General features: G+C 38.2%; 5 protein-coding genes and 1 non-coding gene across 6 annotated transcripts in view; 1 reads left to right on the forward strand and 5 right to left on the reverse strand.

Annotated features, from left to right (window-relative positions):
- Positions 1-896: 896 nt before the first annotated feature.
- On the forward strand, positions 897-980 carry LOC111481337. The gene has a single exon (XR_002718051.1). It is a non-coding gene; the product is annotated as a small nucleolar RNA SNOR75 (small nucleolar RNA).
- A 1,026-nt stretch (positions 981-2,006) lies between these two features.
- On the reverse strand, positions 2,007-12,807 carry LOC111481101 (exocyst complex component SEC3A). The gene is made up of 26 exons (XM_023126434.1): positions 12,718-12,807; positions 12,406-12,605; positions 11,341-11,411; positions 11,052-11,132; positions 10,803-10,870; positions 10,535-10,637; positions 9,878-10,023; positions 9,584-9,701; positions 9,104-9,208; positions 8,318-8,419; positions 8,094-8,231; positions 7,626-7,754; positions 7,452-7,532; positions 7,290-7,364; positions 6,777-6,950; positions 6,551-6,692; positions 6,397-6,461; positions 5,723-5,893; positions 5,510-5,589; positions 3,714-3,795; positions 3,401-3,498; positions 3,208-3,316; positions 3,059-3,127; positions 2,771-2,836; positions 2,596-2,685; positions 2,007-2,393 (listed from the first exon to the last, which is right to left on the reverse strand). The coding sequence occupies exons 2-26, from the start codon at positions 12,581-12,583 to the stop codon at positions 2,283-2,285; spliced, it is 2,652 nt and encodes an 883-aa protein (XP_022982202.1). The 5' UTR covers positions 12,584-12,605; positions 12,718-12,807; the 3' UTR covers positions 2,007-2,282.
- A 555-nt stretch (positions 12,808-13,362) lies between these two features.
- Positions 13,363-17,108, reverse strand: LOC111480998. Its single transcript, XM_023126253.1, has 6 exons — positions 16,404-17,108; positions 15,842-16,059; positions 15,526-15,702; positions 15,267-15,422; positions 14,062-14,338; positions 13,363-13,705 (listed from the first exon to the last, which is right to left on the reverse strand). The coding sequence occupies exons 1-6, from the start codon at positions 16,789-16,791 to the stop codon at positions 13,461-13,463; spliced, it is 1,461 nt and encodes a 486-aa protein (XP_022982021.1). The 5' UTR covers positions 16,792-17,108; the 3' UTR covers positions 13,363-13,460.
- A 373-nt stretch (positions 17,109-17,481) lies between these two features.
- Positions 17,482-19,285, reverse strand: LOC111481030 (30S ribosomal protein S9, chloroplastic). The gene is made up of 2 exons (XM_023126306.1): positions 18,890-19,285; positions 17,482-17,968 (listed from the first exon to the last, which is right to left on the reverse strand). Exons 1-2 carry the CDS (start codon positions 19,214-19,216, stop codon positions 17,681-17,683), a joined length of 615 nt encoding a protein of 204 aa, XP_022982074.1. The 5' UTR covers positions 19,217-19,285; the 3' UTR covers positions 17,482-17,680.
- Positions 19,286-19,681: 396 nt separating this feature from the next.
- LOC111480971 (putative pentatricopeptide repeat-containing protein At1g19290) lies at positions 19,682-22,838 on the reverse strand. The gene has a single exon (XM_023126216.1). The coding sequence runs from the start codon at positions 22,690-22,692 to the stop codon at positions 19,912-19,914; it is 2,781 nt and encodes a 926-aa protein (XP_022981984.1). The 5' UTR covers positions 22,693-22,838; the 3' UTR covers positions 19,682-19,911.
- Positions 22,839-23,329: 491 nt separating this feature from the next.
- The window catches only part of LOC111481031 (probable galacturonosyltransferase-like 1), a 7,546-nt gene continuing 5,463 nt past the window's right edge, over positions 23,330-25,412 (reverse strand). Inside the window, exon 2 of the mRNA XM_023126308.1 lies at positions 23,330-23,984. Within this exon, the coding sequence (XP_022982076.1) occupies positions 23,485-23,984 (500 nt within the window). The 3' untranslated portion in view covers positions 23,330-23,484. The remainder of the gene's footprint in view (positions 23,985-25,412) is intronic.

The following is a 25,412-nucleotide window of genomic DNA, read 5'->3' on the forward strand; positions in this document are numbered from 1 at the left end:
TTAGGTTTTGAAGAGGAGAATTTGGGTGGAGAGGCCCAAATTCACATGGTTGGTTGACCTCATGAAGAGCACCTGTCTAGTTTCACAATAGCACTTTTGCCACAAGTGATTTTGCATGACTTGCGAATAAATCATCCAATTTTGAGGAACTATATGGGCTAAAATCATGGAGAATAAAGAAAAGTCTATTGGGCCAAGGTCAGCCCAATAGGTGTGGGCGGACTTGGGGCTTTTCAGAAAAAGGTGTGGCTGAAACATGGAGAATAGAGAATAGTCTATTGGGCCGTGGTCAGCCCAATAGGTGTGGGCTGACTTGGGGCTTTTCAGAAAAAGGTGTGGCTGAAACATGGAGAATAGAGAATAGTCTATTGGGCCGTCGTCAGCCCAATAGGTGTGAGCTGACTTGGGGCTTTTCAGAAAAAGGTGGGGCTGAACCATGGAGAATAAAGAATAGTCTATTGGGCCGAGGTCAGCCCAATAGGTGTGAGCTGACTTGGGGCTTTTCAGAAAAAGGTGGGGCTGAACCATGGAGAATAAAGAATAGTCTATTGGGCCGAGGTCAGCCCAATAGGTGTGGGCTTACCTGGGCCTTTTCAGAAAAAGGTGTGATAGAGAATAAAGAATAGTCTATTTGGCCGAACTCAGCGCACTAAGAAGGGGCAATTTCGTCTTTGAATGAATGTAGCATGAATTGGGACGATAAGCCCTAGCCTCACTCTGCCTATAAGTAGACTGCGACCAGAACTAGAAACTCACCTTCCTCGTTTTCTTTACTTAAACTTCGCCGCCCGTTTTTCATCCTCGAATTTCTGATTCTTGATGGCTTAGGGTTTTCTTCTCTCGATTGAATTTTTCTTATTACTTTGTAGTTGATTAGCAATGTGGAGGTTTTTGGTTCTCTGTGATGATGAACAATGATGACGAGTCCGATTCTAATCCATTCACCCGTGACGACAAAACGAGGCATTTGTCTGAGAGTAATCAAACCTCCATTCTTGTCTTTCATCAAATGGTTTACATTTTTTATATCTTTCTCTTTACGATTGTGAGACTTTATTGAAGCTTTTGTTGATGATTTTCCTTCTATTTGATTGAAACTGAGGTTGTTAGATTTAAGCACAAGTGCGGCGATGATGAGAATACAGACTCTGGTTTAATTGAAACTGAGATTGTTTCTGTGAGTATTTCTCAAGCACTTTTGAGCCGTTTGTGGGGGAATACTTGGATGAATCTATTTCCTGAGTGTTTCTTTCAAACGCAATAAATCAGCCCACGACATTCTTGTCTGTCTCCGATAAAAAAAATTTCTATGCATTTTATCAGATGAGCAAACAAAATCCTTCTGTTTGGAGTTATTTTTCGTACCAAGTTATTTTAAATCATAAGTGGAGTGGCGGAGTTCGAATATTTAACCATTCAGTCGTGCAGGTTCGTTCTTTATCAAGTTTCAAGTACTTTCATTTGGTGATGTTACATGGAAACAGAGCGTGTACACAGTTCTTCTGCCTGTTCCTAAGTGCTGAACCTTTATTTGTTAATAAAGCTTGTCGTGGCTATGCCCATCCAACTCACAATGTCTATGTATAATAAGTACAGTATTGTTCATAAGAGGAATTCAATTTAACCCTATAATTTATTCCTTTCATCTATTCCTTTCTTTGTACCATTCCATGTCAACTTGCTTTTTCTTCTCTTTTCAAATTCATTATTCAAATATGTTAGGAACCCTCGTCTTTTCAACGTCTGACAAACCATCTTGTTAAGGGTATCCACACTAAGTGGTAATATATAACGTGCTTCCCAAGAGATCCCATGAATACTATTATCTGTTCATTCTAATTACTTGTATGTTGTTGGTCTGTCCTCTGTGTGCCCTCACTAACTAGTATTCAACAGAGAATGTTAATGGAATCTTATAAACTCGTGATGTCCTCTCTATCCTTAATATTTTAACTGCAATTTATCATAACATTTTTCAATAGTAGAAGCTAAAAAAATTGAAGAGCTATGCTAAGAAACTATCCTTTCATACTTACAAATCCGTAGTAGACAGACACTAGCAGTCAACAGAAGAGGTCATAGCACCGCCCAAAAGCTCTTATACATGAGAAATACAAAACCTAATTTGACCGAAGGCAATTGGCTTTCTACAAATTTTCTGGAGTCGTTTAATGAAATTATTGAATGAAACAAAGAATGACTGACCTCTTCAAATTTATATCGAAAAAAAAGAAAACAAAAAGATAATAAACAGGACAGGGTCCGATCGTTTTTAAATATCTTTACATGGAAGCTAGAAGATCTCTCATTTCTGCCACAGAGAAAAAGGTCTCTGTGGGGTAGATTTTAGCAACAAGTTGAGCGAAACTATCGTACTTGTCCAGAAATTCCTTCTGCAATCAAAGCAAAGGTCTGTTAGATTTCTCGAACCTCAATACTTGAGGGCATGAACTCGTAAGGACGAAGTAAGTTATTAACTAATCTTTCACCGATACATAAAAAGAGGGATTATTCTGGTGTGATAATCAACCAAAAACCTGCCGTTTATTTACATCATATAAATCGACTACTTTTCAGAGAAGAGACATCGTGTACCTTGCACTTATCCCACAAAGAAGGAAGTAGTTCCTCTGAGGTTAAATTCTTCTGCAACTTCTTATACATCGCACTAATGGATTTGTCAACCTATGTTTACATCCCAACTGAAATTTAGACCGTGTATTCAACATAGAAATATAGAAATGTACTTCCCTGAAGAATTGCAACTTACTCCAGACAAACTCGATTTTAACATTTTTCGAAGATCCATTTTGGACAATCCAAGCTGGAAGGGAACCTAAAATTTACGCCCATAACAGGGGAAAAAGAAAAAGGCGAGAGTCAAGGACTTAATAATTCTACAAAATTCAATAATCATCATGGACCAATGATAATAAAAAAGATAACATAGCAGAATAGTTGATTACTCTGATGCACTACAGTAAGCTGGTAGTGGTAGTTAAAGAGCATTCTTAGATAGGAAAATCCAACGGCAAAATAATATTTGCAACATACAAACCTCTTCTGGTGGGATGGTGTAAAGCAAGTCTTCTATTCTTCGAGCAAATTGAAATAACCGTTCAAATTGCTGAAAAGTAAAAGGATCAACTTCCAAACGTATTTCCAGAATTAGAAGGGGTAAAAAGGAGGATGAGGCGAATGACTTACATAGTATATAATCATACTTATATGTCGAGTGCAAGCTTGCTCATAAGCTTCACTTGCCTGGTGATAGAATTTTGCAAGGGTAGGCACAACGTTGGCCAGATCATAGAGACTGCATGCGATACATAGAAGTTAACAGACACAAAAGTATACATCATCGCAATAAAAGTTGAAGATTAATCCACGTAATGCATACCTATTCTGAAAAGCTGCATAATTTTCTAAAAGAAAAATGTCTGCATACTTTGGATCTGTTTGTGCAATTTTCTCTAAAGTGACAAACATTATACTGACCTACAAAAAATGTATATAGACAGTAAAGAATAAGAATTACAATACATGCACCCATTAGTGATCTAAAAGCATGCATGCCAATCTGCAGTCATATGAGCAGATTGCAACAGGACACAGCCAGGAGAAGAACCAACCAATTCAAGAAAGTAAGAAAATTTCAGATTACTGACAGTCACATCATTGTAACGATCATAAATGAATTTTAGGAAACTCACAAATTTTGTATACGCTTGATCAACCAAATCCCTGGATTGTCCCTGGATGTACTGCTCCATTCGTGTAGCAAGAGTTGCAAATCTGTAGACAGGCAATGAGTAAAACATATGCCTTTAAGAAAACTTAAAACTTAATAGCACTCCAAAATAAAGCCCCTTCCAATTTTCCATTAACTATCCCCAAGACACTTGTGTTTGCATTGAGATTGCCCACATTGATTGGGGAGGAGAACAAAACACCTTTTATAAGGGTGTGGAAACCTCTCCCTAGCAGATGCATTTTAAAGCCTTGAGGGGAAGCCCAAAAGGGAAAGTCCAAAGAGGACAATATCTCTGCTAGTGGAGGGCTTGGGTCAGACACCGAGCCCAAAGAGGACAATGGTATCAGAGCCAAACATCGGACGATGTGCCGACGAGGAGTTTGTTCCCTAAAGGGGGGTAGACATGAGGCGGTGTGCCAATAAGGACAATGGGCCCCAAAGGGGGTGGATTTGGTGGGGGGCCCACATCAATGGGAGAAAAGAACAAGTGCCAGCGAGGACGTTGGGCTCTGAAGGGGGGTGGATTGTGATATCTCACATTGGTTGGGGAGGAGCACGAAACACCCTTTATAAGGGTGTGGAAATGATCTCTAGCATACGCGTTTTAAAGCCTTGAGGGGAAGTCCGGGAAAGCCCAAAGAGGACAGTATCTGCTAGTGGTGGGCTTGGGCCGTTACATGAATTAATGTAAAATATAAAACTAGACGTATAATAGAAGGAATATTTGTGATCATGACGCAGTAAGATTCTTATGTGTAAAACAGCCAACTTGAAGCAAATTGACAAAATTGATTAAAAAAAATCCTTTTTAGATGCATGAACTGAAGCAAAAACTATCTTCTCTAATCATTTAAATACCAGGATAGAGGGCTAAGAAGGTATTAATAATTTCCAAAGTAAGATAAGTGATCTACAGACAGACACAAGGATAAAAAAAATGACATGGAAACAAATGACAAAATATGAAAGAAATTGTAGCACTCCTCACTTAGTGCACTATTGCAAACTAAGAGCATTCACTATCTTCTAAAATTCCATGATAAGCCTGGAGAACATATAGGTACTCCATAGTCCAAAAAAATTATCTTAGAAGAACTCATCTTCAGAGTTAATACACTTCAAATTATAGAATTAATAGCCAGCAAGCAGATCTAGCAGATCAAGGAACTCAATCGATAAAACAGTGCACTGAAATCTAGAACTGCATGTTCCAGTTTTCAGCCACCCATTCCACTTCATTGCAATTTACACTTTCAGAAGCCCAACAGAAGCTCAGTATTACCCCCAAGTCCTTTCCTAATAAGTATTCTCAACATATAGTCGGTATTTTATTGCAAAGAGAAGGCTTCATTTTTTACATTACTCATTGACAAAGTGCAAATGTACCTGTGTCAAATAAAGTATGTACAACTATTTAACTGCTAATTGTCAATTAACTTGATTGTTACATATTTTCATCTGTTGACATACAAACATGAAAGTCTTAGTACTTAAAAGAGTTGTACGATTACAAAACAACACTATCTAAAAATTAAACAAATAAATAGCAAGGCAACAACCTTCAACAGCTCATGAAGATCGATCTGCTTAGAAGATAGTGAATGTATCAGCTAGAACTAAAAGCTGCAGCTTCTAAGTAATGTTACCCAACCAAAGATGTTAACAATTAAACGGTGCAATATTGTATATCTTGATCCTCAAGATTGACAAAAATTTGTAAGAAATAAATGCATGAACCTTCCAGAACCAGTTTACCTCAGAATATAAGATAGTGCACCCATTTGCCTGACATTCCTATCATTTCTTTCTATCTGGTGACAAGCTTCATCAACAAACTGCAAAACACTTGCACATTTCAATAAGGTCAACAGCGTCATACAGCTCAGAAAGTACTTCTATCGTTAGCTTCAAGTCAATTGTGTACAATCACATGCACATGTACAATCTTAGCTTATTGCCAAAACTTACGCGATTAAACTGCATGGAAATTCTCGACTCCAAGTCACCAAGCAAAAGACGGACAAATCCTGCTGCATCAGCTTTCTGTCCAGAAAGATAGCGCTCTGTAATGCCATGCATTGATATGCAGCGCAGTGGATCAATTTTGTATGCCCAGTCCACAACAGCATAAAAATCCTCCTGATTCACATTTCAAACAAATTGGTTTAATATTTATGAACAGCCTCTGTCTCGATATTTATTCTGTAAATGATCTACATTTACATTAAACCATTTTGATTCTAAATGACATTAATGTCCAAATAACCTTGGTGCAATTTAACAAGGTATATACCTGATCACTTAACTAGAAATCAACGTGGAAAAATTAACTTGGTAACACCAAACATATTGTATATATAACAAAGGTGATTATTTAACTACACAAGTAGCTAGCCTCATGAACTCTCATTGTTTATATGAAGTAACGGAGATATACAGGCTTTTCCAGAAGGTTCTCCCATCTATAAAATAAATGAGAAACACACACGAACAATAGAATGATATTGATAAATCCTAAGCAATTGATATCCAAAATCTATAGAACTTTCTCTTTTCGAATTTATGTCAGTTATTAGTAACAAGAAAAAATATGTGGTGAAAAAAAGACGTAGGAATATGTAAAACAATAGAGTATATATCACCTGAATGCCATCAAGCAAGTCCTGAAGTGATTCATTTAATGCTGCGAGCTCGGCAGAATTTTTCCCTACAACATCCCATGTTGCATGTCAAAAGACTTACAAAGATATGATAGATCCCGGGAGGAACAAGAAAGATAATAGCAAGTAGGAAAACCAGATTTGCTGTCGTTCTCATCAATATCCATAATTCCCAAATCATCGTCATCGTCATCGTATCCTGATTTACCACCGTTAACACCACCAGGAGGCACAAGGGCAGGAACTTCGAAGCACATGAAGTGAGCAAAAAATGAACTCTGCATTTGTTGTCACGAAGAAGAAAATCATTCAAAGAACAAAATTATCATATGATCAAGTACATGTAGGACTAGTTCTTTAACCTCATCTACAAGAAGAGGGATAAAAATGGTTAACATCTTCCCATAAGCCTCTGAGACAGTAGAGGTATCAGCTGCATTCGCATTCTGACCAGACCCAGAGGAAGCTTCAAGCCAGACAGTTGGATTTCTTGATGCTTTGGTGCTAGCACGAAGTTCATTAGCAAATTCACGAGCCTAAAGATGGACAAAAACATAAGATTTAAAAAATAAGTAAATCAAATCTAATGTACACAAGTGACCCAACCATGCTCAGACATGTTTGACTTTAGATAATCATGATAAAGATGGAGCCTTCTAAGAAATAGAAAATTCAGCACTAGTCTCTCTTGACCTTGACCCAACCATGCTCAGACACGTTTGGATTCAACTGGTGTATGAGCTTATTGGGAAATAGAATCAACATAAATTTTAATTGAAACTTAATTAAAAGGGTTATAGAATCTGAAAAAATATTCAACAAAAAAAACACTAGAGCAATGGTCAACAGCTAGGTACTAAGATATTTTCACTCACCTCCCTGCGAAGAAGCAAGTTAAGGGAGCTACAATAGGCTTTTCTCAACAGACCCAAGCAATTCCTATCAAGACTCTACAAGTAATAAAAGGAAAAAGACAAGTTAGTGCAGGAGGAGGCAATAAAAGCAATCATACTGCAAATCCTTTTGAGTAATTTGACCTTTAAATGTTGCAAAAGACGAGCATAAGTCCTGCATTTGTACCGCAAGTCAGCATGATCAGGCCTCTTCAGTTGTCCTCTCTGATTAAAAACATAAAAATAAGCAGTAATTTTCACATTCAACTTTTAAATTATGACTAACCAGATAAGAAAATATATAAATTGTGTAAATACCTGAGAAAAGTAACTCTTGTCACTTATCATAAAATCCACCAAACTAGCGAAGTAGTTTCTTAAGAACTCAGAAGCTCTTCTGACAAAGGTACTTTTCAGCTTCTCAAGTTCAGCACGCTTCTCCCTTACCTGGAACAGTGTAGCTAACACTTGAGAAAGTTTTTTTTACTGATGTCCTAAAGAGCCACCGGCTATTACACCACATGATAGTATCTCAATTGTTAATTATTTGCAAACATCTAAACCACAACGGACAACTCTATTGTTCAAAATACAACATAAAGAACAATTCAGCAACTGAAACAGCCAAACTTCAGTAGCAACTAGATATAATTAATAAGTTGCCCAGCATTGATTTGTCTAAACATTTTTACGAAATAATGTCTCCAAGTATTCATAATTATGGTTTATGATGAACACATACTATCACAAGAAAATTGAAATATAAGAGGAAATTGTGGGCCATACAGATCGCATGTTTGCATATATGGGATCCAGATTGGGTACTTCGAGGCCACGCAAAGCACCAGTCAGCCACTCACATGCCTCCACATTTTGAATCATGCGCGCCTCATCAAACACACCCCCAGTCAAACATGCTGCATACTACAACCAATAAAACATCATTAGAGAGCTCAAGAAAAATTGCATAAAATTTGTCACTTCCTCTAAAATCTAATGAATAAAAAAACCTCAGAAGGGACACGTAAGCGTTCAAGAAGTTTATCAAGCTCCTCTATGAGTGCTTTATTATTCACAGATTGCATCTCCAACTTGTTATTCCGGGTTTCTATCTGCTCACGAAACAAACAAGTTTAATGTAAGAAGTGTATAAATCTCACTTAGGTAGGAATTAATAAAGTAATAGATTCATTCTCAAGTGGTTGTCCTATGAAAATAGTCCGAGGTGCACACAAGCTAGCTCAAACACTCACAAATATAGAATAAATAAAGTAATAGATTAATCTGATTAGCATATGCTAAAAAAATAAAGTAATAGTTTTATCTTATTAGCATATGCTAAAAAAATAAAGTAATAGATTTTTTTGGAATGAGATAAAATTATTTATCTTTTGTCCAACTCTAAAGTTACACAAAAGATAAATAATTTTATCTCATTCCAAAAAAATTAAAAATTTTAAATCATGAGTTCTTGAAATCATTCCTAAATTTTTTATCCAAAAAGGGGTGATAATATATATACATACAAATATATTGAAAAAAGGGATTGACTAATTTAGAAACAAACCAAACCAAGCCAAAGAGAAAAGGTGAAAATGAGAGAGTAAAAAATTATAGCAAGTATTAAAATGCAAACACTGCAAAAAGGCGAAGAATGCCTATGATGCTAGCAAGGTCACACTTATGTACTCGGGCACAACAATAAATCCATCCAATATGCATTCACATCTAGGCCCAAGAAGGTGAGGAGAGATTTTTAAGAGAGAACTACATATAAAATGTATGTTATTATCTACCGATTCAATGTCCTCCCTCATGTGCCTAAGTTTCACATTGAAGATTCCCAACCATTCATCCATGTCATCAACACAATTCGTTGCTGCCTCAAGCCCTTGTAGCACCTAAAACAACAAGCAGACAACGTTTACATAAAACACTGCTTTCAGTCATGAGAAATTTCATAGCAACTCAAGTTGCGTTAACAATATTAGTAAGCCATACTGCAAGCTATATGTAGTAAAAAGTGCTCATAGTAAAACAAATATATTAATAGTAATTGTGTAAGAGGAAAGTTTAGCATCTCAGGTGCCATAGAGACTAATATTGGAAATACTTGTTGCCATATGATCAATAGATTTAAGGCTTATTGTTTTAGGTAACCATAACAAAACAGATAAGATGCCGCAACATGTTTTCTTCAATAAAGTAAAAATTGCTGAAAAGATGTGAGGGGCAAATGAAAATTTGAATAGTAGGAAAAATACAAAGGTAACTACCTCATCAATCAACGGTTCACTTTCCAAAATAGCATGGACATTTGCTGCTTCCAAAGCAAGGAGCTCTCGCTTCAACCTTTCAGAAAAGGCCTCAGCTTCACCAATGCCCATTACATAACTGCATATCAATAATCATAAACAGCACAACAATCATTGTTGTCTCAATCAAGCGGCAGCACACAAAAAAACAATATTATAGCAGTATTCTAACATTATGCACCTGCTTCACTCCAATTGATAAAAATATGACTCATAAAAAAAATTCACAGGAAAAATATGGTAAGTCAAACTCACGTGCCCAGAAGTGCCTCCATGTCCTCTTCCTCAGCTTGAGAAACAAGTTCCTTCTCTACAGTGACTTTAAGGTCACTTTCTGTTACTCTAGACGCGACAGGACCATCTTGGTGACTCCTCTGTGTAGGAACTGTAGGTGTATTTTCCTACATTAATTACCAAACCAACTTCAGCGGAGAAAACTAGGCGGCACAAGCAGTTGTTGTAACAAGGTTAGGGCTGAAAGTACATTTTCATAATGAAAAATCCATGTTACGTATATAAACACTTCTTACCTCTAAAGAATTAAAAGTAAATAAAATTCAGTTAAAAGTCCTAACAAGGATAGGGCTAAAGGTATCAAGAGATTATAGGGATAGGGCAGGCACGTTTTCCTCAAGCATATGCATGCATATTTCTCCGCAATAAACTAGTAGTAGACGTCTCCAAGCTAATATAGCATCACTTGTGCCAAAGAAAACATAGAGATAAAATAAAAGCAAGAGTAATCTATATTCATCTAACATGAATGAAAGGGATCAAGCCATCAAATTGTGAATAATAAATTTTTGAAATATTTTAAATAAATATACATTAAATTGAAAAACAAAAACACAAAATAAAACAGCAACCTGAAGTTAAGTTTCAATATTATAAAAGAAGGAAAACCACATGCACCTTCGCCCAAAGAGCCATCTCCACAACATCTATACCAACAACTTTTGGAAGTCGTTCCAATACATCTTTGCATATGTTTAAGATGCAGAGCAGAAGTCGGTTCCTAGATGGAAAAAAATACAAAATCGACATAATTAAAACTTTTAAGTAATTGATGTTATAAAAATAAGGAAAATAGCAGAATGTGCGTTGTTTAAACTACATGCATTGAGCTAAAAACAAAAACACCAAAAAAAAAATAACAATAATCCCTTCTCTATAATCTTACCGGTCATCAATATTGCGCATAGTCCACTGAGGTGGGGCAACGCTTTGACTTCTTAGGTTATCAAATCCCTGCAAAAATGCAGTTTCACAGAGAAGAATGACCAAAAATTAAGCAGCACTGTAGCATCCAATTTCCATTTTTCAGAGACCTAATCATCGTGCCAAGTCCAAAAAATAGACAACACTAGACAAATAATAACATGGGAAGGAGCATTTTTTGGATAAGAAATATTCTGAAATTGAGCATTACCAGTGTGAATGTGCATCCACTGGGGTCGTTTGTCATAACTTCCACTTTTGAAAGATGCTTTAGTTTGTATAACTTTGCAGGCTGCACGTGGAATTGATTATCAATAGGGGAAGCAAAAAGACTAGACTTCGGCCACCAAAAAATGCTTGAACATAGAAAAGAGAAAAATAACCAAAAAGCAATGCAAGGAATACTCGATACAAAAGCCCATGGCTACATTTTATTATAAGAAGGAGAAAAATTTTAAATTTTCATAAACCCAAAAAAATAATTAAAATTCTGACATTACCTCTAGAACTCCACCTGTGGAATATTTTAAGACCCGTAAAAATGCTTTTGTTCGCGGACCTTTTTCTTTTGCTGCAAAAAACCACAGATGAAACTAAAATGACAATCTGTCACGTTTCCAAGATCACACAAACTACAATATCGCCACTAGATCAAATATAATATTAATTATTTAACGATGACAAAGATAGAGAAGTAAATGGACAATGGATGTAATAACTTGAACACGTAAGAAATTCTTCCTCTAAATAGGATGGAGTTCATGGAGTGGCTAGAAATATTGTCAGAGCTACAACTGCACTGGAAGCCTAGAGATTGCTAAGGACAAAAAGAACGAGGTCCCTTGACTAATACTGAAATCTCAACGACACATGAGTACAACTTACAGAATAGATCCTATCCAGGTAAGGTTATTTTCCATTTACTAATTACCGAACTTAACGCTTCAATAGCTCAAAAATGTTCAATTTCGACAGTTCAAATAAGCTAATCTTCGAAAAGCGTTTGCTCCCATAACATTAATCCATTTTTTTTTATGGAATATAGGACGCTTGTAGTTTTCAAGCAATATCAACGTTAAAAAATAAAATTCACCCGTCTATCCAGAGTGCAGTCGTGCAATTACCTCTTCCCGGCACATAGCTGAATATTTAGACTGTTCAGATAACTACGCATTATAATATTAATGATTTCCCTGCCGTGCATAAACAATTATGCAAACGCATTCGAAACGACAAATCCAGTGAAAAGAGAGAAAGGAATTCCATATCAGTAAAAAGCTACAGTAAAGGAACGAGAGAAAGTAATTTCAGAGAGCTCCTACTGTGTACGAATGCACCTTCGCATGTATACAAAATTGGTTCAAAGTCCGTACAAACCAGAAACTACAGTCGGTAATCATATTAGAGAGCCCGATAGCGGCAGAAACTGTAGATGCTGATAATTTCAGTAGACTCAATTGGAATTCGAAGAGTGATTTGAGAACAGCGAGAAGATACTGAGTTGAAAGACGCAAATCAATTTGTAGAGAAAAAGAAAACGAAGGAAATAAAATTTGAGGACGTACTGGAAAGAGCAAGAACCCTAGGTTTTGCCATTTGTTGACGTCCTAACATGCCAGATTTGCCCCAGATCCCTCGGCTCTTTGCCACACGAATGGACATCACGACCTTCTGCTTAGTGCCTTCGATGGCAGCCTCGCAAGCTCGCCTAAGCTCGGCGTCATCCGCACTAGATTTCGCCATTCTGGAACCCGCAGCTCCTGATCTGAACCAGTAGCGACAATGAATTCACAGAGAAAGGAAAAGGAAGAAGAAAGAGGAGGAAGAACAGGAACAAAAAATAAAAAAGTAAGATGAGATGATGATTTGCTACGCACCGCCAACGTACTTGGCACACGTATTTCCTGAAGTGGTTTGGATCGCAGAGCGGAGAGCCCAAATAATAGCAAGCCTTAGCCTCTTTTTTCCTTTTCCTTTTTTCCTTTTTTCCTTTTTTTCCTTCTTATTTTTGTTTTTAAATACAGAAGAACGTAATAATTAAAACATATCGAAATGAAATCCGACAAAGACAGCTTAACAGGTGTTTACTGTTGTTGTTTTTTTTTTTTTTTTTTTTTTTTTTTTTTTGAAAAAATGACTTATAGTTAAGATATAAAATATTCACTTGCCAATTGTTACTAAAAATCAAATAAAAATATTTTTTTAATCTAATTTTATAAGTATGTTATAATGGTACTAGCGCGTCTTGAAAAAAAAAAATTATTGCTCATCGTCGAATATTATTCTCATAAGACGATTTTGCCCTCCCCTTGTTTAAATCACCAAACAGTCCTACTCACTTTTAAAAATAAATAAAAATGGTGATATGATATTCTTTTTAGGTAACAACATATACTTTGACCCCAAAAAAGAACCAATAATCACAAGGGTTCGTTCTCATATGATTAAATTTATCATCGATCATAAAGTTTCTAAAAGAAGAAAAAACAAGCAAACAAGTGGTCGTTATAAGAGTAATGAGGAAGCGGATAGAATTGAGGATGTGATCCGTAGTTAAATTAAGGAATGAATGAAATAATACAAAGTTTCCACAATTCAGTTGAAAAGAAAGTAGTTTAGTTCAAGATAATCGGCTTACATTCAGAGGCTTAGCCTTGCGAATGTGGCCCATACTATTGACAAGATCTTTGCGAATGCAAACGGGGAACATGTTAATTTTCTTGACAACTTTCAGCCGCCACAGCACATATGGGAAGCTCAGCTGGTCCCTTGAAGTAAACCGCACCACCTCATTGAACCAGAGGCACATCAACAGATTCACCGCCGGACAATGCTCCCTAACAATGACAGAAGCCTCTGCCAGAGCTACAAAAACCATCCATAAATTGCACATCTCAGAATCTATGGAGTCATTCAAATCCATTAGCAACTGTTTGCGTCTCATTACATAGATGGAGGAAATAATATGATTCGGAGAGGGTTAAATGGTTCGAGGCCTATTGAATCTGAATGGAAAACATGGAGCCAATATTATCATTACCCTTTTCCCTCGAAACATAAGAAATTGTTTTCCATAATCAAGGAACTGTTCTTAAGTTAAGATGCAGCCATTTCAAAAGAAAAAAAAGAAGACATTCAGTCATGATTTCAAAGAAAAAAGACATTTAGTCATAATAAAAGCTATTTAATTATGAAAAGCAAAAGTGTAGAGTTCGTAATACCTTTATGTCCATTAAACCTCTTGTCATCTGGGAAGTGATCATGACGGTACTGTGTAATCTGCACTTCAACTTCTTCCGGGGTGGCCTTATGTTTCTTGACGACAGCTCCAGCCTCATCATAGACACTACTACGAGCTCCATGCTGTGATATTGCAAGTTCAGAATCTGAACGCCAAAGAAGAGCTTCAAATACTCCTAATGGATCCCTCCGGAATTGAGACTTCGAATCTACCCAAATCGAGTACTTGACGTTAGGGAAGAGACGATGACCCAACATCTGACAAGCAGCACCACATGATATAATAATCCTTACAGTCAAGTCTAATAAATGTCACAAAATAAAGAGATAATTTGTAAATCACAATTTCCAGTAATTGGATTCACTATATCACTATGCAGATAATTAACCGAAGAGAGAATGAGGCATTTGATCCGAACATGATAAAATATGTTGTATAAGCAATCCAGTCATGTAGCATTGAAATCTGAATTTTGCATGTTTAAATAATATCCTCTGTTTTTTGGTTCGCTACTTAATAGCAAAACTCAGTGTAACAGACTGAACTCACTGCTTGTAGATATTGTCCACTTTTGCTCGTTACATATCGCCGTCAGTCTCACGGTTTTAAAACACATCTGCTAGGGAGAAGTTTCCATACCCTTATAAGGAATGTTTCGTTTCCTTCTCCAACCAATGTGAGATCTCACAATCCACCCTTGGGGCCTATCGTCCTTGCTGGCACACTGCCCAGTGTCTAGTTTTGATACCATTTGTAACAGTCCAAGCCCACCGCTAATAGACACTGTCCGCTTTGGCCCGTTACGCCTCGTTGTCAACCTCACGGTTTTAAAACACGTCTACTAGGGAGAGGTTTCCACACTCTTATAAGAAATGTTTCGTTCTCCTTCTCCAACCGATGTGGAATCTCACACTCAGTGTGGTCTAATTCATCATACTGGTGACATCAAATGTTCATACGGGTTATTACTCTGGATGTTGAAAAAAGTATTTTCATCTCGTATTAAGCCAAATAAGAAAACAAAACATTGACAACAATTAGTGAAAACAAAAACGATATGCTGATTGGAATCATAAATCCAGCAAAAGACGAAAGCAACAGATGGTAGCATACAACATTTTTCATGTCATCATACAACTAAGAGAAATCTGATTGTCTAATAAATTTCATTATACAACTTATTACCTTGGGGATTTTTCCATTCAATCTTTGGTCAGTGAAAGGAAGATCCCTCACAACTATAACACGCCACTTTCCAATAAATCCATCCTCACCAATAACATGGCCCACTAACTCTTGTGCACTTAAAGTGATTTCATCCCAAAATGCAACATAGCAAACCTGCATCGGTTAAATATGAACACCCTCACTAAATGCATTCTTGGTAGGAGAACATATATAACTAAGAAGCACAATAAGCAATTCAAAAGTAATAGATAATAACCTTGCGAAGTGATGCCTCTGACATTCCAATCGGTTGATAAAGATCATCTCCACCGCCAAATGCACATGTTGACACCACAAGGGAGCATTTTTGCATATAATTTCTATCTTCAATAGAAATTTTGAAACCCCCATTATCACAGTAAAAACCGCAATGTACCTCAACAGTTCTATTCGCCTGTATAGACAAATTTCTAGAGCTTGAGAAAGGGGCCAACAGATAAGTTGTAAACTTAGAAAACCAATTGCTATTCAAGAAAGGGGAAATTTCATGGGCGTCTGGGAAGCAAGGAAATTAGTGAGAAGTTGATCATAACCTGAAAACTTTCTTCTCTCTGGTTGAGAGTCTGGTATCCAGTAAACAGATTAAATCTTGTTCCATTCATGCTCTGTTGGGACAAGGAAGCTTTATCTACTAACAATGTGCTGTCATTATCAGTTATGTAGTGCACATCAATCTCTGAAACTGGCGAACCGTCGCGTACAGGAATATCCAATTGCTCTAGTTCTTTTGGTGGAAGAAGTTTCAAGCAACCTAATACAACCCAAAAATGTAGGTCGACTTTAGTTCTTGTCCATCCCAAACATCAAGATAAGTTAAGATTTTATCCATTCAAAGTGCCCAAGGAAAGATGATTTTCCAGCGATAAACTAAATCAAGTAACCGGGCCTGCACTAAGGAATTGATAAACATGCATTTCAGACCCTGCAGCTTTCTCATCTTTCAACGTAGAAAAATTACAATCATGACAGAAAAGCAGCCTAATGTAAGATCAAGACCTATTCTCATCACAAGAGTTTGTAGATCCTCTCTAAAAGAAAAATCAAACGAATCTCACAGTGAATAATAAGGTTCTTACAAGGTCGTTGCTAACTTACGTTCTCTTACTCCGGCGACCTTCCGAGTAACAGGATCGAGTCTATTCAGATTCCCGTCTGGTTTACTGTCTAAATCCGACTTCTTCTCATTTCCGATTACCGGCTCGTCTATCGTTGGTCTCGTCGAGCCAGCAACTTCCGATTTCGTCTCCAGCCTTGATTTCCGACCAATTCTCGTTGCCTCAAACAGAAGCAAACTCAAAGCAAGAAGGAAGAAAACAACCACCCAATACTTCAAAATGATTCTAAAAACTCGACGAGCCAACTCATTCTTGTCTCGATTCCCTGGTTTTTTTCGCTTCCTCCGAGCTCGAACACGCATCCTTTCCAAGTCGTCCAACTCATTGTCAGAAACCGAGATTGATACACTGTTGCTGCTTTTCGACATCGAATATAAGAGTGATAGAGATTCAAGTCGACAAAAATTGTAGTAACGGAAAACAGATCGCTGACTCGCTACAAGATTTTTTCGTGTAATTGAGAAAATTCAGATTTAGGGCTTCTGATCTCAAACATATGGATGCTCCTTTACACCAGCTTCAGGAACTCCTACCAAACTCAATCTAAAGACCGTGAAATACCCACATTACAAGAACGAGAACGCATAATGCCACTCTTCCATTAAAGCAGACCAAGAATCAGCACTGTGCGCGCAGCTTTCGATTGTCGTCGACGCGGTAGATTTCATTTCACATTTTTATGTTTTCATTTTATTCCATTTTTTAACACACAATTATATTAAAAACATAATATTTCAAGTCATAACGTTTTTTTTTTCTTTTTTGTTGAAGTAAAATGGTAACAAAAAAAACAGATCGCTAACTTTTTTTTTTTATGATATTACAAAATAATAATTATAATCAAAAAAAACATATTAAAAAATTTATCTGTTATTTATATGGACGGCTTCTAACATCTGGTAAGAACGGTTGATATTGTCCTTTTTGTCACGTTAAAAGAAAATTTACGATCTCAAAACCCAATCCAATACATTATAATCCAACTTGAAAAAGATTAACAGAGACTAAATAGTCACAAAAAGGAGTATTCAAAAGGTAAAATATATGGACAAAAAATACGTTCAAAAAAAGTTATGATGATCAATTATGGGTTGCGTTTTTAATACATATCCTCGTTCTAGCTTAGAGCTCATAAGGAGAAATATTTTAATTTTAAGGTAACACTAGATTAGAGAGGAAAGAAAGTACAAAATAACATCTGGGTTGTACAAATAAGGAAAAGAGGGTATGCAAAACAATTCGACAAGAATTGGAACCTTAACGCTTGGAGAATTGTGGGGCTTTACGGGCTTTCTTGAGACCAGCCTTCTTCCTCTCCACAACCCTAGAGTCCCTTGTCAAAAGCCCTTCTTTCTTTAGAGGTGGTCTGTGATCAGCACTCACCTTTAGCAGAGCGCGAGCAATGCCAAGGGAGATCGCCTGAGCCTGACCGGAGAGGCCACCTCCTTCGGCTTTTACGAATACGTCGTAGCTACTTTCATATCCCAAAGTTAACAAAGGAACCTTCACATATTGAAGCCACAATGGATTTCCTTGAAGGTATTCCTGCAACACATTGCATATTCCAACCCAGAGGTGAGTACAACTCTCTCTACTTAAACCACACTCATAATTTGAATGGGGTTATCCAAGCATCAATACCAGGAAAACCCAATAAACATTCAAGGCAAAATGGCATCCTAACAAGAAATGAAACACACTTGTTCACTAAATTTACTCAATATCTTAACATCTTGAAGAACAGATGTAGATGAACACTGACAAACTAAGGATTTGCAATGTGATCTAACATCATCAGAAAGTAAAGATTCCCACATGTGATGGAAGTGGAAGAACAAAAGCACATTTTCACTCCCAAATCCACTGAGAAAGAATAAATGAACTACTCGATCCCCCTAATAGACATGCCTTTTAGCACTAAGAACTATTCCACTGGAAACTCAAACTCAAACACATGGATACAATCGCAGCAATCTTTTATCCCAACTTGTGATTGATGAAAACACTTATTCCACAATCCCTTCGAATTTGGCAACAAGCAATGGAATCTAAACTATGTTCAACACATGAGATGAAGAAGCGAAAGCTTAAATTTAATTACTCGTTAAGAGACCTGCATGCTCCAGAATGTAGATAATGTTGTTCTAAGTTTATTCCACAATCTCAATTCAATACAATAATTGCTGCAGATCAATTATAAAGACAGTGAAAAGACACTGAATAATCACTTCCATCTCTAAATGGATCAAGAATTTGCACATCAAAGACAGAAATCACGATCCTATAATTACAATCTTCGGTTTAATCCAAAAAAAAACATTCGCATTACCATTAAACGAACCTAGTCGAATCCAGCAGAAGAAACAACAACCCTAAATCGTCCAAAGAACATCCACTGCCAAAAATAGTAAAACTAAAATGGACGAAACCAAACGCAAGTACACGAATAAGGGAAAGATAGAGGACCTTAGCGTCGCGGTAATTGATAATAACTTTGCCAGTGCCTTCTTGGAGAACAACGCGAGCAACGGCAGATTTCCGGCGGCCAGTGCCAATCAGCGTTTGCGCAGCGAAGCCACCAGGGAGCCTCGATTTCACATAGTTCTTAAGCTCCGCCGTCTCCACTGCGGAAGTGGCGGAGGCAGATACCACGAGTGGGGAATTGGATTTCGAGTGGGAAATTACAAGAGATTTTGAGCGTGGAAAGGACAGAGCGTTTGGTATCTGTGATACTTGGGAAGAAAACGAGAGAGAAGAGAGAGAGAAAGCGAGGGAGGACACAGAAGTAGCCATTCTCGTGCTCTATCCAGCTTCTCCCAAAAATTGAAACTGCGGTGGATGTAGAGAGAATGGTGAGCAGGTGAAAGGGGATAATGTGTGCGAATTGACCATATTGTCCTCGAATACTTGATAACGCCCAATTCTCAATTTACTCCATATAAAAAAAGTAATTTAACAAAATAATTGTAAGAATAATTCGATAATTCTTAATATTATGTTTGAAATACTTTAAAAAATCATGTTTTTAAATAAAATCAAATTTTCTATAAATATCTTTCAAAAAATTCACTATGATAATTAATAAAAAATCACTTTAAAAAACCAAGCTAAAATATTATGTTATGGAGGGGGACTACGTTAAAATATTAAAGATATCATACGGAACGAGTAGGGTTTATGATAATACTATAGTTTGTGTTACCAAAAAAAGTAGGCGAAAATCTGATTTCCATTGAACTAAGCACGCCTGCTGAAGGATTATACAACCATGAGTTGCCATACAATATATGGATCAATTATTGAACAAGACCTGCCGATGGAAATGGCCCCCAAAGAATTGTGAATTAAACTGAGACTGAAAGCAAACTGTAAAAGAATGCGATTCTTTCTCTCTTTACATTCTGAAAATCTTTAAAATGGTCCGAGGTTAGAGAATTACCGTATACATAAAGAAAGATTTCTCAATTTTCCATCATGTCGTTGTCGACTCAAGCTCGATGTAGCGCCATGGATTGGGCATCGGTTAAGCCGTTCGATTCCGACGTCTTCTGCTTGTCTCTCCATTTGACGTAAACTCGAACCAGAAGTGAATCCATTGTGCTCGAGTCTTTACCTGCCTTGATCATTTCATTCAAAAGCCCCACAGATTGCTCAATATCCCCACGCTTACAGAGCCCGTGTATCAAGGTGGAATAGGTCACAGATGAGGGAGAAATGCCTTCTTCAGTCATTCTTTCCTTCAGTTTAAAAGCCTCAATTGTTCTACCAGCCTTGCAATACCCATCAATCAGAGTATTGTATGTAACTGCAGTGGGTGATAAGCCCTTCCGAGGGAGTTTACGGAATAGGCTCAGAGCTCGATCGAGATTACCCGACTTGCATAAACCATTTATAAGAGCATTATACACATAAATATTAGGAACAAGACCTGCCTTTATCATGTCATCTCTTAAACAAAAGGCTTCATCGACTTTACCAGCAACAGAACATGAATGGATTAGGGAACAAAATGTGTAATTATCGGGATGAAAGCCTCGAAGTAACAGATCGGACAAGATTCTTCTAACATCATCGATCTTCTTAAACTTGCATAGCCCTGCAATTGCAACATTATATATGATATTGTTTGACAGAGGGATGCTCGTGGCATTTGAGCCAAAAGAATCCATAATTTTCTGTGTTTGAAGATGTCTTGGACCAGACTTGGTCAATTCAATAGAACATGAACGATCTACAACAGGATCAATATCTGCCATTTGATGCAAAATCAAACTTGCTTCGTCGATCTTACCAAGTCGATATAGACTACTGACAATTTTGCTGCCAATAATAATATTTGGTGCAATCCCTTTGTCGATCATCTCAAAGTATGCACTATATGCTTTGTCCATCATCCCTTTGTCACACCAACCTGCTATAAGTGAGCCATAAGTTACGACATTGGGAGATAGATCCCGGTCCGCCATCTCAGCTAGAAGACCACTCAATTTGTGTAATTCTTCAGATTTGAAAACACCAGTAATAAGAGAATTGTACATTTCAATGGAAACGCCGATTCCCTCTCGTTCAACCATGTTCTTCAATTTTAAGGCTTCTACCATATTTCCAACTTTACAATATCCATCAATTAAAGTTCTATATGTTATTCCATCAGATGGACAGCCTAGTTCCTTCATCATAAGAAAAATCTCTTGTGCTTCCATTAGTTTCCCCATCTTACAAAAGCCATTGATCATGGTATTATAAAGAGTTGTACTACTTGCAAAACCCCTCGACAATACGACCCTCCACATCATCATAGCTTTATCAAAAGCGCCTACTTTGAAAAATGCATCTAAAAGTGTACCATAACTAACCTCATCCGGGGCCACGCCTCTTTTCTGCATTAAGTTCCAAATCTGTAGGGCATTGTCAGCATAACCAGCATGGCAAGAACTCTTGAGAAGCGTATTATAAGTCACAACAGTCAAATTAACTCCTTTTTCGTGCATCTCATTACAAAGTTTGAAAGCTTCATTGAAATTTTCTTGTCTACAAAACCCATCTAGAAGAGTGTTATAGCTATAAGAATCTGGTCTCAAGTCCCAATCCTTCATATCAACCAGCAGTTCTGCTGCTTTTTTAACATGACCAAGCTTACAAAACCCATTAATAATTGAGTTGAAAACTACTGTATTCATTTTTAAGCCTACTTTCAACATTGCATCCCTTAGTCTAAGAGCATCGTCCATTCTACCAGCACTACTATATGCATGAATTAAAACTCCATAAACATGCTCATCAACAAACAATTCTTTCTCCTCCATGTACCTGATTAGCTTCTCAGCATGCTCCATCTGACCTCTCTTGCAATAACCTTTTATCAACAAAGTATATGTTATGGAATTTTCAGAGACGCCCCTTTCAGACATTAACTTCAACACCTTTTTCGCTGCGAAAACATCTCCTTGACTGACATATCCATCAATCAAACTATTGTAAGTTACTACATTCGGTTCGCAACTTGACCTCTCCAATTCTTTCACAAATTCGAACGCTTCATCCACTCTTCCTTCCTTACAGTATGCATTCACCATTATTGTGTAACTAAAAATATCGGGAAGGACGCCTAATGCAATCATTTGTTCATAAACAAGCAGAGCCCCGGATGTTTCTCCGTTTTCGACCAAATTACTCAACAAGCTATTGCAGGACCTCAAACTTGGAACACGACCACACTTCCCCATATTGTCAAACACTCGCAGTGCAAATTTTGTCATTCCCTTCTCGGCATAAACCTTCAAAATCATATCAAAAACCGTAGGAGAAAACGAAAATTCTTTATAAACCCTCACAAGCTCGTCCCATACTACACACGCGGTGTAATTGTTCTTGCATAGAACCACAAGTTCATTCAAGTACACCCTAGCCTCTTCATGCATTCGGGCACGTGATAGTATGTGAACAATCTTGCAATAGGAATTGATATTCGGTCTGAATTTTTGTTGACTAGAAGCCAATTTAAAGAACTCCAAGCAAGCATAAGGATTTAACCTGAGATTGCGAAGCACTGAATCCATCAATTCATCGGAAAAACTAAAGGAGAGCTTGGCAAGGGCATCGACTCGTCGAAGAACTAGAAGACGAGAGATTCGATCAACCAAATCCGATTGGTTCAGCTTCAATTCGTCCCGGAACTTCCATTGAAGAGTTCCAGATACGTGAATCGACTTCCGAAGAAGTAGACACGAATATAAGCGATGAATTGATGTCGGAAAGAACCTTATCATTTTCCGTCACGACGGAACCGATGAACTGAAAAGAAAGCTGCTGATGAAGTTGAATCCGCAGCCTCATTGCACTAATAGCTTCCGCATAACTGGCCATTATTTCTGTTTCAGAAAAAGCATCATTCCGTGTTCATGGAAGAACACAAACACTAGGGCAAGAATTGGTTTCTACTCCGCGTTTGCTTCGTGGCGCCATGGCGCGCTTGTTGTGGGCTTTTTCTAGTTTGAGCCCAATAACTCGATTCTATTATGGGTATGCTTTTATTTGAGCCCGTATCTTGACCCATTATTTAGCCCAATGGCGTCCTTGTTGTGGGCTTTTTCTAGTTTGAGCCCAATAACTCGATTCTATTATGGGCATGCTTTTATTTGGGCCCATATCTTGGCCCACTATTCAGCCCATGCAAAGAGCGGTATTATTATTGGGTCACCAATATAACATTTTAATTTGGAGCTAAACTCATGAGATTTTGTAAAAATCTATATAACATATTTACTATTAAAATATTAATATTCCAATTGAAATAAACTTTCTCATATATATATATATATATTATTTTATTTTTATTTTTTTTGTCAAACAAAACTATTGAAACCCTAATTAATCAAAATGGGGATTAAAGAAGATGGAAGGGAAGATTGGTTATTGACATTCAAATTTAGTACACAAAAAATGAATATATTCCTCTATGTTCATCCCATTATTTTATTATTATTTATTTATTTTCAAAAAAAAAAAAAAATCTATATAACTTCAGCTCCGAATAGATTCCTCCAACGATGAATGGAGGTTCAAGAATCGATTGAAAATGGGGTCTGTAACAAATCGTAGGGAGCCCAAAGGGCGTCCAAAGGGCAGGGCCGGTTCGCGTCCAATCGAGCCCACGGTTTTCCTTTGCCACTCCAATGCAACAAACTGACCGGACCCGGGTGCAAATCCCTGCAGAGTCCTCTGATATTGTCGCCACCGAGCCCGTGCTGGTTCCACCTGTGATCCACCGGAGAAATCCTCCCGCCGAACACCAACAAAAACGGAGGCAACGACCCCAATTCGTAGATTCTCATTCTCTTATGCAATTCCATCCATTCCTCAATCTTGGTCGTGTAGTCCCCGGCCCTCCACCGGTCCAGATCGATCACCATAACACCCGTGTTGAAGTAACACGCCTTCCGGTTCGCGAACGTTAAGGACAAAGACGGGTTGGACCAAAACGACGGCGTAAAATAGGCGGTGAAATTGGCGTTGCAGTACTCCGGCGCTGCGAGGACTGACTCGCCGCCGAGTGGATGGGTGTTAGATAAAACCTGAGTTTTACCGTTTTTCTTATTCACACGATTTCAGAAAATCGTGAGTTTGACCATTTGACAAATCACGTCGAATGGATCACCAGAGTTTTAGAACGGAGTGGCACAGATTTAGTTGGCCATTCTCCAGCCAATTTTAGAATTCCTTTTTACTTTAAATAGGAGAATTGTTCAGAAAACAAAACAACCTCAACGCAGTCAAATTCAGAGTTATTTTTTTCTCTCTCCTTTTTGTTACGCATTTTCTGAATTTCCTCTAAATTCTGTGAAAACCATCAAGTGGTATCAGAGCCAAGTTGAAGATCGGTGTATATCATTGTAGAGGAGCCAACCTATCAACAAACAAGTTGAATAGCTCAAGTGGTTAGAGCTTTGACCTAACATCACTAAGGTCTCAGGTTCGAGTACAAGAAAATGCGAAGTGCAAAAACACACACATCGTGGGGCCCATCTCGGGCAGGCTCACTCACTCCTCCACGCCGTCGTCGTGTGCCGACATCTCCATCACCGCCGCCACGAAGAGGGAGACAACGACTGCCGTCGTTCAGTATCCAATATTGACAAAGTCCAATTATAACGAATGGATCTTGTTGATGCGCGTCAACCTACAGGCGCAAGGGTTATGGCATGCTGTTGTTGAGCCAGAGGAAGGAGAAACGATTGAGTACCGTGAGGATCGGTTGGCGTTTGCCGCCATATTACGATCTGTGCCCCCAGAGATGCTTGCGTCTCTCTCCACCAANTGCGCGTCAACCTACAGGCGCAAGGGTTATGGCATGCTGTTGAGCCAGAGGAAGGAGAAACGATTGAGTACCGTGAGGATCGGTTGGCGTTTGCCGCCATATTACGATCTGTGCCCCCAGAGATGCTTGCGTCTCTCTCCACCAAGCGCACCGCGCAATCGGCCTGGGAGGGAATCAAATCCCGTCGGGTCGGTGTACAGCGAGTGCGGGAATCCAACATCGAGCAGTTGCGGAAGGAGCTCTCGGAGATCCGCTTTAAGGACGGTGAATCTGTCGATGATTTTTCAATGCGGATCACGGGGCTCGCCAACAACATCACCACACTCGGTGGCAGCATCAGCGAGACAGAAATCGTGAAGAAGATGCTGCAGGTTGTCCCTNTGCAGGTTGTCCCTGATCACCTCGAGCAAGTTGCGATTTCAATCGAGACATTGCTTGACGTGAACGACCTAACGGTAGAAGAGGTGACCGGAAGACTGCGTAACGTCGAGCAGCGGAAGAAAAATACTATTTCAGCTGTCGACAAGGGGGGTCGTCTACTCCTCACAGAGGAGGAATGGCTTGCACGTCTAAAGCTCCGTGACAACACCGGCCAGAGCAACGGGTCCTCCTCCAGCCGCAAAGACGGTAAGAAGCCATGGATCTCCCACGGGCGCATGCGCGGGAAAGATG

Source organism: Cucurbita maxima, unplaced genomic scaffold (assembly GCF_002738345.1).
Source record: "Cucurbita maxima cultivar Rimu unplaced genomic scaffold, Cmax_1.0 Cma_Scf00006, whole genome shotgun sequence".
NCBI classification, from domain to species: Eukaryota; Viridiplantae; Streptophyta; class Magnoliopsida; order Cucurbitales; family Cucurbitaceae; genus Cucurbita; species Cucurbita maxima.

What these genes read in the sequence shown, in the direction of transcription:
- LOC111480998 (XM_023126253.1), bottom strand. Translation starts at nt 16,791, where the DNA reads ATGTCGAAAAGCAGCAACAGTGTATCAATCTCGGTTTCTGACAATGAG. An exon ending in AGAGAGAAGAAAGTTTTCAG is followed by an intron (nt 15,703 to 15,841) that starts GTTATGATCAAC and finishes TTGTCTATACAG; the next exon opens with GCGAATAGAACTGTTGAGGT. An exon ending in CAGAGGCATCACTTCGCAAG is followed by an intron (nt 15,423 to 15,525) that starts GTTATTATCTAT and finishes TAACCGATGCAG; the next exon opens with GTTTGCTATGTTGCATTTTG.
- LOC111481030 (XM_023126306.1), bottom strand. Translation starts at nt 19,216, where the DNA reads ATGGCTACTTCTGTGTCCTCCCTCGCTTTCTCTCTCTCTTCTCTCTCG. An exon ending in TCAATTACCGCGACGCTAAG is followed by an intron (nt 17,969 to 18,889) that starts GTCCTCTATCTT and finishes AATGTGTTGCAG; the next exon opens with GAATACCTTCAAGGAAATCC.
- LOC111481101 (XM_023126434.1), bottom strand. Translation starts at nt 12,583, where the DNA reads ATGGCGAAATCTAGTGCGGATGACGCCGAGCTTAGGCGAGCTTGCGAG. An exon ending in GTGAACCGTTGATTGATGAG is followed by an intron (nt 9,209 to 9,583) that starts GTAGTTACCTTT and finishes TTGTTGTTTTAG; the next exon opens with GTGCTACAAGGGCTTGAGGC. An exon ending in TGAGAACGACAGCAAATCTG is followed by an intron (nt 6,462 to 6,550) that starts GTTTTCCTACTT and finishes GGGATGTTGTAG; the next exon opens with GGAAAAATTCTGCCGAGCTC.
- LOC111480971 (XM_023126216.1), bottom strand. Translation starts at nt 22,692, where the DNA reads ATGATAAGGTTCTTTCCGACATCAATTCATCGCTTATATTCGTGTCTA.